Here is an 11,538-nt window from a genome sequence, read left to right as displayed (position 1 = left end):
ATGCTCAACTATAAGTGAGATCAAAAACATGTATAAAATGATAAAAAACGAAGAAGGAAAGTTACGAGAAATCTTAGAAGAGAGATGAGTGTAATTTATTAGAGCCTTATCCCTGGAGGAAAGGACTTTATGATGAATAGGAGATAAAGATTCATAAGTGGATTTAGAAATTTGAGGGGAGTCATAAAGAGATTTGTTCATCACCAAGATTTCCTTATGAGGGGAATGAGAGTTGATAGAAGTAGAAGATGATTTAGTTGAAGTGAGATCATCATCACTACTAAATATAGCATTCACATTGAGAGATGGTCTTTTAGATGCTTTGGTGGGCTTAGAAAGATTATATCCAAGTCCAAATGAATATTCATGCATGTTATGTTCTAAAGGAACTTTAATTCTTTGTTCATTTGCGCCACAACCATTTCCACTATAGCCACTCTTAGCCAAAATATGAAAACCACGACCATAACGATTAGCCATTTCAGAAAGAAAAGGTGGTTTGTCATAAGACAAAGAATCAAAATCTTCAAAATTAGAGGTGTGAGGAGAAGAAGTTTGAGAAGCGGCCACAAAATTATTGCTCATAAGTTCAGGTAAGACTGATTGATCTCTAGTTTCTTCCTTCTTTTTAACTTTAAGCTCTCTAGGAGGAACCCTATACTCACCTACAAAGGTGGGATTAAAATCAAGAGATCCCCAATCGTCTTCTGTGAGAACATTCTCAAGATCAAAAGCCTTTTCATGTGTAGATTCAAGTTGAGAAGAATCTTCTTCAGGAACTTCAGACTCATCCAAAGAATTTTGATTATCAGAGGGTGATGATTCATCCATAGGTATCTTGTTTAACGAGTCATCACTAGAAGAGGAAGGCTTAGAAGAACTCCCTTTGGAAGTAGATGTTTGCAAACAAGCTTGAAAATTAGTATCACCTATCAAGGTATATGTCTTATTATTATAAATAAATTTAACTTGTTTATGCAATGTAGAGGGGACAACTTGCATACTGTGAATCCAAGGTCTCCCTAATAACAAGTTGTATGTTAGATTTCCCGACATAACATGGATAGGAGTAGGCAAAGTAATAGGTCCCACTGTGATGGGTAAGGTGATAATACCTAATGAAGACTTAGCCACATTATCAAAGCCTCGAATGGGATGAGAGTTAGGCTCAATAAGGGATGTATCCACATTCATCTTATGCAAGAGATTAATGCTACACACATTAAGGCCAGAACCATTATCTACCAGTGTTCGTCTTATAGCAGTGTCATTTATGATAACCACAATCATCAAGGGATCATATTGATGTTGAATTTCACTAGTAGGCAACTCATCTTGAGTAAACACAATTTGAGCTTTAGGATTCATCACAGAGTTAACCAAAGACACTATATTACTAGATGTACTAGGTGGAGGAACATTCAATTCTTTCAAGGCATCTTGTAACATTCCATGATGAGCGGAAGAAGTTTGGATCAAATCCCAAAGGGATATCTTAGCAGGGGTAGCTTTAAGTTGTTCTATGAGATCGTATTCCTTGCCAAGAATTTGTGAAATACGTGGAGCTTGCGGAAGAATTGGTTGAGGATTAGGAAGAGAAACTGGAGTAACAGGAGGAGGATTAGGCTGCCTATTATTTCTAGTATGATAAGTATGGGCAACCGCATGATAACTCTCTCTAGTTAATTGCTTAGCATACTCATACGGGCTCTTAGTAGAATAACCTCCTTGCACAGTAATAATAGGTTTGTTAGGAGTGCAAAAAGAATCATTAGCATAACCACCTTGAACCACTAAGATAGGCTTACTTAAAGGTTGAAAATTTTGAGAAGGACAAGCACCTTGGATAGTGAAGAGAGGTTTTTTTAGGTGTTTCATTGACATGTATCAAATTGATTGAGGATGGTTTAGAGGAATGAACAAAAGTGTTGGAAGAATTATTGATAGTCTTCTCTTGCACTAAAATCTTATCATGGATTAAATCAATTTTAGGAGAGAAACAAGGGATAGGCATTGATGTTCTAGTAGGAAGAGTAATACTAGGAAAGGTCATATCATCCTCTATCATCAAAGGATCTACATGGGGAATAAACTCTCTAGGAGAAGGATCCACATTACTCTCTAAAGTCTCACTTTTGAGAGGGAGATCTTTGAAAGAGATGTTAACCATATTGCTTTGAAGTAGGGTATCCTTATGAGTAGAACCAAGTTGAGGAGGGGGAGATGCTTTATTTTTAGAGAGAGAATAATTGAGATTTAAGGAAGGTGAGAAACTATCAAGGGAGTTTTCAATCTTGATTTCATCCCCTTTGGCTAGGGTTCTCTCATGGGATAGAGAATAATCTACACCTTCTTCTAATGGTTCGTCCCAAATAGTGAAGTTGTTGAAAGGAATGTTTGAAGTATTGTCAATTTCGGGAGAGAAGATAACATTGTTTATTAATTTCTCATCCTTAGGAGGGAGAGCATCAATAGATATGTTAAACTCATCCTCTTTCCTCAAAATATGTTCAATATGATCTTTAGGGGAGAGAGAATTAAGGAAATTGCTTATTATTTCATCTTCTTTCTCTAAGGGATGCTTATGGGTAAGACAAACTTTAGGAGAAGGGTAAGCATTTATCATTAATTCATCATCTCTAGTTGGAATTTTGTTGGAAAAGGAAATGCCATCACTAGGAAATGTAGGGATAATGTCATCTTCTTGCACAAAAGGATCCTCATGAAGGGAGTGTTTTTTAGGAGGGACATGAACATATTTCTCCAAAGATTCATGCTTAGGAAGGAGATCTTTGAAAGAAGTGTTCATAACCTCTTGTTGCACTAACATGCCCCCATTGGAAGGACCAACTTTAGGAGAAAATAAGTCAATGTCCATCAATACCTTTTCACTTAGAGAGGCATCACGCAGGGAAGGTGAAGTAACATTAAGAAAGGTGTTTATGATATCATTCTCTTCCTCTAGGATAGCTAAATAGGAAGGGCACATTTTAGGAGAATTGTCAAGATCACTCTTAAAGTCTTCATCCTTAGAGCATGGGAGAGTCTCAAAGGGATCAGAAGCAACTCTTTTAGGCACTAAAATGTTGTTATAGATGGGGGGAGGTTCTTTAGGAGAAGGAAAAATTGAAACAAGGGAAGCTAACCCATTATCACATCTATGAAATGAATGCATCATGACAACAATTTTCCTCTTTCAAATGATAACACATGCAAAATAGAAGGAAATGTTTAATTTTAACCAATGAAAGCACTTAGAATGTAGATTTAGAAAATGAAATTTATGATTCAAATGAGTTCCTAAATCAGATTTGAAATTATTGATCCCAATTAAGCTATCCACAAGTTCAACTTTGAATTGAAAAATTAGGGTTTTAGCAAAAATTTCCTCTAAATTTTTGAATCTTGCAAGAAATTAAAACTTGTAAATGCAAATTTGAATTTGAAATAGCATAAACACTCAAATTTGAAAACATAGATCAGAATTAGAGAAGATTGGAGTTCACGTCGGGTTCACCAAAATGTGTGGGGGAAAAAGTGACACTAAGCAAACATGCTCTAATCTCACTTTCAATCACACACTTGTGGAATACGAAAGAGCCTAGAGGTATCACACAATTGGCTACTTATTTTTGTGGAAGAGATAGCCACGGGCTACCTATTGGGATTTCTATTCCTTTGTTGCAAATGATAGATAGAATGATGCAAGTTCAATCCCTAACCCCAAAGTGCAAGTATGAACTAATAACAAGATTGCAGAATTGAACTTAAACAATGGAAAGCTGTAAACACAAGGACAAGACAAGAATGTAAATGCGTACCCGGTGTTAAAATATGAATGAAAATGTTCGGGACGGGGGCGCGGGCACCGCTGTCCTGATTCTGCCCTTGAAACTGCTCCGAAAACTGCTGTTTTGCAACCTGAAAAGCTGTCAAAAATGCTGAAAATGCTGTCTGACAGAAGGACCAGGGCACCCAGCGCCCCTGTCCTAGGGACCAGGGTGCCCAGCGCCCCTGTCCTGGCAGGACCAGGGCGCCCCACGCCCCTGTCCTGGTCTTTTTCTCTGAAATTTGGTGTGTTGTTCTGTCTCAGTCTGCTTCCGTCGGATCTGCAACTTGCGGCGTCGCCCGAATCCTGAAACCTGCACTTATATCTGAAAAGGTGGTTTGGGCGGCTATATAGGGTTTTGCCTTAGTCAAACCCCCGCTTTGGTGATTTCCACCTCCACGAATAGCCAAGTTGTATAGTAAAAGTTGTGTGTGCAGACCTTGTGTGTGTGCAAGATCCTAAAATGCAAGTAAGCAAACTAGAGCAACCTAGAAAGTAAACCCTAATTGCTTGCAAATGATAATGTAAATGCTCCAAATCAAGATGCAAAGTGATCTAAAGCATGAATAAAAATGATATGATGAAGCTTATGTAAAGACATGAAAACAACATGAAATCATACCCAACCCCAAGGGAGGGGTACAAGCCAATCTTCAGTCGGTGATCCCCTATTGCTCTTCAATGTCTTCAAAGCCCTAAATGGATGAATGAAATTGATAGATGCTTGATGGATGGATGTTGAATTTTGTTGAAGTCTTCAAAGATCTGCTCTTTCACTGCATAGAAGGCCCTTGAAAACCAAAAAATCTGGATCCTTTCAAATGAAGAAAGAGAGCTCTTATATATGAAACCCTAGGTCTTAATTTCAACTTTTGGCCGACCTAGAGATTGAATCTCCCGCCAATTTCTTGGGGTTAAGCTTTATTTTATGATTGGATCGCGCTCCTAAAATTTTGGGAAAAATGTCCGGGACCATGTGCACGCCGGGCGCCATGGTCCTGACAACTTTTCACCAAATTTTCAGGGCCGTCGGATATGATGATTTTAGAGCGAATCCCGAAGTTATAGCTGATTTCGAGATGTTTTGACCCCCGAAATCAAGCCCCCAAGTTCAAAATAGGACCTAATCAGGGTTTTTGATTAAATGATGTATTAGAGGAATAAAATGAAAGGGGCACACTTTAATGAAAAGGGCCCAACTTTATGATATGGAAGATGATAAAATAGAACCTTAGACCTAATTAATTTGATTAATTAAGTGCTAAAGGGGAAATGCAATGCAAACTGCAAAATGCGCCAAGGCGGGTGCTAAACTAGGTGTGAAATTGTACTGCTTTAGCAAGTGCGTACAATTTACGACGCTACAGATCTCTTATCCTCCAAGGATCTCCTTTACACTTACAACAAGATATCTCTTTTCAACTATCTTACCCTTGCTTGAAGAGTATTTCCTCTCTTGCTTGGATTTATGACATTGTTGCATAATGGATATCTTCTTGGTGATAAAGGAAGGTATCCTTGTTCTACTTACCTTAAGATATCAACATTAAACTATGTTGACATCTTAAGTGTGGGTGGGGGGGGGGGGGGGGCACCCGCACTGCTAATTTTGTATTATATTTCTCTTGTGCATTGTATCTCTTGTACAGTGGGTCATTCTTGGAACCAGACGAAAGCCTCTTAAAGCAAGATGTCACCACTTTCCTTTTGCATAGTGGGTCATTCTTGGAACCAGAGGAAAGCCTCTTAGAGCAAGATGCCACCACTTTCCTTTTGCACAGTGGGATATTCTCAGAACCAAAGCACAACCTCTTAGAGTGAGATGTCTCCATTTTCCTCTTATATAGTGAGATATTCTTAGAACCAGAGCACAACCTCTTAGAGAGAGATATTGCCACTTTTCTTTATGTAGGGTGATTATTCTCGGAATCAGAGCACAATCTCTTAGAGCGAGATGTCATGCCTTTCTTGACATTTGTACTATACATCTTATACAGGTTGTACTGCATACTCGGTTATAGAATCCTATGAAGTGCTTCGAACCTCACTTGCACTCACACGCACGAGGTTGAGTGGAACTAACGGTGTTCTCACTTTCCTCCCTTACCTGGATCACCTAGACAGACTCTAGGGGCTAGTTTTCCATGTCCTTTTTCTCCATGGATCACCTAATTCTAGGGGCAATATGTCCATGGTTTCCCTCTTGTTCGCCTTTCTTCTCATGGATCACCAAAGAGTATTCATGTCCTCTCTCTCCTTCCTCTCATGAACCCATAGTTTTACTATTGATGGTTCATGGATGATGTCAAATTTTCTCTTTTATGTGATTATTGGTGCTTGTGTGATGGCATTGGTCTTTGTGTTTCAATTAGTTGTTTGAGACATTTGTATCGAGGTCTCTTCTGCTAGTTGATGTGTAGTCTTGTGTGTTTTGTCTTTGTCATGTGTCTATTCTGCTTTGTCTTGTTGGTCTTGTCCTTTTTGTTTTGTGTGCTCTTGCATATGTCTGAGTGAGTTAAGATCCTAAGATCAGGGGCTTTTGTTCTCAAGATTAGTGATGTCTTATACTCCTTGTGGTATTGCTCCGTATCTCTCATCTTCATCTCTCTTTATTTTACTTTACCAACAGTATTCGCATAAGCCATACTCCTGATAAAGTGGGGGCTAAAGGTCTTCATCAAGCGTTCAAATCTTCAAGCATCCATCAAGTCTTCTTCTTCATGTGTCTTCTTCATTTATCCATTTGAGCAACATTACAACATTCATTTGCAAGCATGTGTGTGTGTTAGGGTTTTGTCATGTTACATGCCATTTCATACAACATTCCTGATTACATTCAAGAAGCAAAACAATCATGATCAATCAATTGCAAATCTACAAGGTATACATTTCTAGCATTTACACTTAAGCATTTGCAATTACTTTCTTTCAAGGTTGATTCCTCAACCGGGGTTTGATTGAGGCAAACCCCTATCCACAACCCTTCTTCTCTTCTTTTTTGTGTGTAGGTTGCAAGTGCACAACTATAATTGCAGGTGTGGACTCCATTTACAGAGGCGGAAAAACCCTTTTCGATGCACAGATCTTTCGGAGGACCATGTGCACTTTTAACACGGTCCCAACAACTTTTCTCCAAATTTGCAGGGTAGATCCATATCAGTCTAAATATCTCAGATCTGAAGTTATAGCGCGATCCAGGAACCGGTAGCTCCTAATTTCACTCATTTTATCTCCCTTTTCCGCATAGTCAACAAGTCAACTTATCTATTACAAAAGAGGGTAAATCACATTTTAACCCTTGCAATCCACTTGGAATTCATATCCTTGTTCCCCTTGGATTTGGATCTAGTGGATTTACATCCCTCTTTTGAATGTAAATTTTCTCTCAAGTGAAAATCATCCTAGTGACTTCCTTTCTCTCTCCTAGGTGGGGAGTCACTAGGATCCAATTTTCCACTTTACAATATCAATCATATATTATGTCAAATTATTGTTGAAAACCACTAGTATTTTTTAATAAATATTTATTAATTACACATAAACCCTCAAATTAAAATCTACACTTCATTAAATTAGATTTTTATAGTATACTTGAAAAAGTAAAAAATATTTACTTTAAAGTATACATGAATATATTTGATCTACTATAAGTTTTGAATGACCTATAAAGAGTATCTTATAGTGAAATGTATCTTCTAATTATATGCTCCAAGTAAACAAAATTATTGACCCAAAGAAAATAGTAAAATGTATGAAAATATCACCTCTTTTAAAAAATAACCCTATTTGTTACGTGTTTTTAAAAATGTACACCTCAACTTTGTTAAAAAATCATCATAAATAATGCACAATTTTATAGGATTAATTGAAATTATCAAGAGTATTTCCTTCTTATTTGAAACAGAAAGTGGAATCCACTTATTTGGCTTCCATAGAACTAGCAATAGGAAGATAATACTATTAAAACTACTTATATCCCTTTCCCTGATGATAAAGGAGGTGTTTCCACCTTCATCCATGTGGAATCCATCTCACTCATAGTATATCGATCTCCATGGACACCATTAGAAGATATTGTGTCCTCTATTTCGTTCATTTCCTTGGGTGCAAGTTTCACAAAACATGCACCTATGTTCTCCTCCAAGTTCTTCACTTTTGTTGTCCCAGGAATTGGTACAACATCTTGTCCTTGGTGTTGAATCCAAGCAAGTGCAAGTTGCCCCATAGTGCACCCTTTTCTCGAAGCAATTGCTAACTACTTCTCAAATAAAACATTATTCCTTTCAAGATTCTCTCCCATAAACCTTGGTGTATACTACAAAAACAACACATTCACAAAGTCAAAGATCATCCTAGTTGTAAATATATTAAATGAAGTAAAATTCTTGGATAATATAAAATGAAGTTCAAAACATCTTGCTTATAGATATGCATCCTTAGCCAAAGGACAAAACCATGTGTTTTGCCAAGGTTCCCACACTTTCTTTATAACTAACTCACACATAACCAAAAAGTTGCAATAGACGTGTTATAATATAAAAACACATAGACTTGTTTAGAATGAAACTCACAACTTTTCCCTTTAAAATAAAAGAGTTTAGAGCATTGGCGTGTTTTAATTAACATAATAGAGATTAATAGCTAATGCTTACAAATAAAGAACAATTTCTTCATTTAGTAGCTACCAATGAAAGGAATAAAATTGAAAAATCAAAAGAATTATGTACCAAAGAATTACATTTTAATAAAGGATATTAATGTAAAGAAAAATAAGTGGATTCAAATACCTTTCTATAATTTGTATATGATAGGTTTTCAACTAGCTTTGCTCCAGAAGAGAAGAAACCACGACCTAAGGGACTATATGGCACAACTCCAATACCAAGCTCCCTACAAATAGAAGCCAAACTATTAGTCATTAAAAATAAGACACATTAAGAATTTTTTTTTCTCAAAACCTACGTACCTACAGGTTGGAACAATTTCAGCCTCAACATCTCTAGTCCACATGGACCACTCTAATTGAACTGCTGTAATAGGATGAATAGCATGTGCTCTTCGAATTGTTGATGGAGAAGCCTCTGAAAGTCCAATATATTTTATTTTCCCTTCTTCAACCAATTTCTTCATTTCTCCAATCTATAATAGATACATGAGCTACTTAATATCTAATAGTTATGTATTTATTGAAGCTTATCATCAAGGGCTTAAATTTAGATAAATAAACAACCAAAAAGATCATTAAGTCATAAAACTTGCTAAGATGAAAAGAATAAATATTTAAGATAAAATTATAATACAAATTTTAGTTTTACAATTTTACATAACATAGAAATTAAAAAATTGAAGGACAACTTCCCACTTAAAATTGAAACATTTGGGGACAAGACACCACGTTTTAAATTTTGTAGTAAATAGTGTACTTAAACTTGATCACAAAATCATTACGAAATGAATCATGAGTGCTCCCAAACTTAACAAAAGTAATTAAGAAAATCAAATTGGGAATTTATCAAGGTGAAAGAAGAGTTTTGTTGGTAAAATTCATTATTTTTTAGTGAAAAGATTACAATTAAATTCTTAAAAAAAAGATAGTACAAGATTATGATTTAAAATCTAAACAGTTAAGTCATGAGAATACTAAATATATGTGGTTTCAAAAGGTTAAAATAACCACATAAAATAATTAGAGCACGATCATACAAGATGTCAATATAATTATGCAACAAATGCAATTATAATGCTAGGGAGTCTTGCTAAACTCCACTCTTGACCTAGCAAATTCTTGCCATCCTTATGTGTTTCGAAAATGGTAACAACATTATCTCCTTTTGAATTCTTCTATGATTGATTTATGTACAATCTTTGGTAGAGATGTGACAATGACTAAAAGAGAGAATTTCCTTTGAAGGGGCCTATCCATGTTGTGAAGAAGGTGTTAGATAGAGATATGAAAGAAAAGAGCATGTAGTCTAGCGGCCAAATGGTGGAGGTGGTTGTGATATCTAACTAAAGTGTTCATAATGTTAGGGAGTCTTGCTTTATTCCACTCCCCACCTAGTAAATTCTTGTCATCCTCCATGGGTTTCCAAACCAGTAACAACATTATCTCCTTTTCAATCCTTCTATGATTGGTTTATGTACAATCTTTGTTAAAGATATGCCAACGACTAAAAGAGAGAGTTTCCCTTGATTTGAAAGGGCCTATCAATGTTATTAAGAGGATGTCAGAGAGTGATACAAAGGCAAAGACCAGTTTAAGGGCCCAATGGTAGAGGTGGTAGTGAAATCTAACTAAAGTGCTACCTTATTAGTAGTGGCAGTAAAACAGGGAAAGCTTTTTGATGGCTAATTGTTCATGCCAAGAGAACTTAGTACAACTATGCCATGAGTCCTAACTAAAGAATCTAGAGCACAAGGCCATGAATAAAACCCTAGTTCAAATCTTGATGAATTAGAATAAATATATACAAGAGAAAAGTAAACCACATACAGTAACTTCTATGGGGACTTTGCTGTCGATACGATGTTGGTAATAAAGATCAATGCAATCCACATCAAGTCTCTTCAAACTCCCTTCACAAGAAGCACGAACATACGTAGGATCTCCACGAACCTCTAATTTCGGACCACCATTAAAGCTTGCTCCAAACTTGGTAGCCAACTGCACTTTGTCTCTTATTCCTTTTAATGCCTGCAAATCAAGTCAAGAACAAGCAAATCAGAATCCCACCACATAAATCTTCTAACAATCAGATTAAATACACTTATTTGAATGTTGTCCACCTTTCCAATGAGAATTTCATTAGTGTGAGGTCCATAAAAATCAGAAGTATCTAGGAAAGTAACGCCCTTGGAAACAGCATGGTGAATGAGGGAGATCATTTCATCTTCAGGCTTGGGAGGGCCATAGAAGGCAGACATTCCCATACAACCCAATCCCTGTGCTGATACTTCAAATCCCTCACTACCCAATTTGATTCTTGGCACTGCCATTATTTCTGATACTTCAAATCTCTTCTTCTGCCTTTTCTTTTGCTTTAATGGAAGAATGAGAGGGTATATATATATTTATAAAACTGGGTCATGGCGGCCGCCCCATAAAGATCAACACAACACCTGTCATCATGACTGAGCTCTTCTGTAGACTCCTACTGAATATCAACCTCCTTAGATTCAAACTATTATTTTCAATATACCGTCACAGTTTTGAATTCAGCGGAAACATAGTATAAAGTTGAAGTTGGTTCTCAGAAAGTAATAGGATGAAATTTAGAATCTGATAAGTGAGAGAAATATATGTAAGACTATTTCAGGTAAGATAGTCAAAATTAAAGTTTCTTTTCACTATACTGTTCTAACTTTGAATCTAAAGCAAATATAGTCTAAAATCAAATTACTTTCTGACAAGTGAGGGAAATATATGTAAGACTATTTCAGGTAAGAAAGTCAAAATCAAAATTTATTTTTACTATAGTGTGTTAACTTTGAATTTAAAGCAAATATAGTCTAAAATCAAATTCAACGGTGAGAATGAAATAGGAGGAAGTTTAGAATGCTTGACAAACAAGTTTCTTATAGGTATTTGAATGGGAGTGTTTTCTAAGAATGCTTGGCAAACAAGCTTCTTGTAGTCAAATGACAGATTAATTGAAAAAATTATATATGAATTTTATTTAAGAATGGCCACATTAAACTAAAACAAATTG

At 36.2% G+C, this 11,538-nt stretch overlaps 1 protein-coding gene across 1 annotated transcript; it reads right to left on the bottom strand.

The window, feature by feature from the left end:
* Positions 1-7,709: 7,709 nt before the first annotated feature.
* Positions 7,710-10,851, bottom strand: LOC131053095 (IN2-2 protein-like). Its single transcript, XM_059222185.1, has 5 exons — positions 10,616-10,851; positions 10,323-10,523; positions 8,796-8,968; positions 8,617-8,719; positions 7,710-8,144 (listed from the first exon to the last, which is right to left on the bottom strand). The coding sequence occupies exons 1-5, from the start codon at positions 10,823-10,825 to the stop codon at positions 8,085-8,087; spliced, it is 747 nt and encodes a 248-aa protein (XP_059078168.1). The 5' UTR covers positions 10,826-10,851; the 3' UTR covers positions 7,710-8,084.
* Between the last annotated feature and the right edge of the window lie 687 nt (positions 10,852-11,538).

This window comes from Cryptomeria japonica, chromosome 1, assembly GCF_030272615.1.
Source record: "Cryptomeria japonica chromosome 1, Sugi_1.0, whole genome shotgun sequence".
Taxonomy (NCBI): domain Eukaryota; kingdom Viridiplantae; phylum Streptophyta; class Pinopsida; order Cupressales; family Cupressaceae; genus Cryptomeria; species Cryptomeria japonica.
Note: the sequence above shows the minus strand (reverse complement) of the source record. Positions and strands in the feature narration are given on the sequence as shown.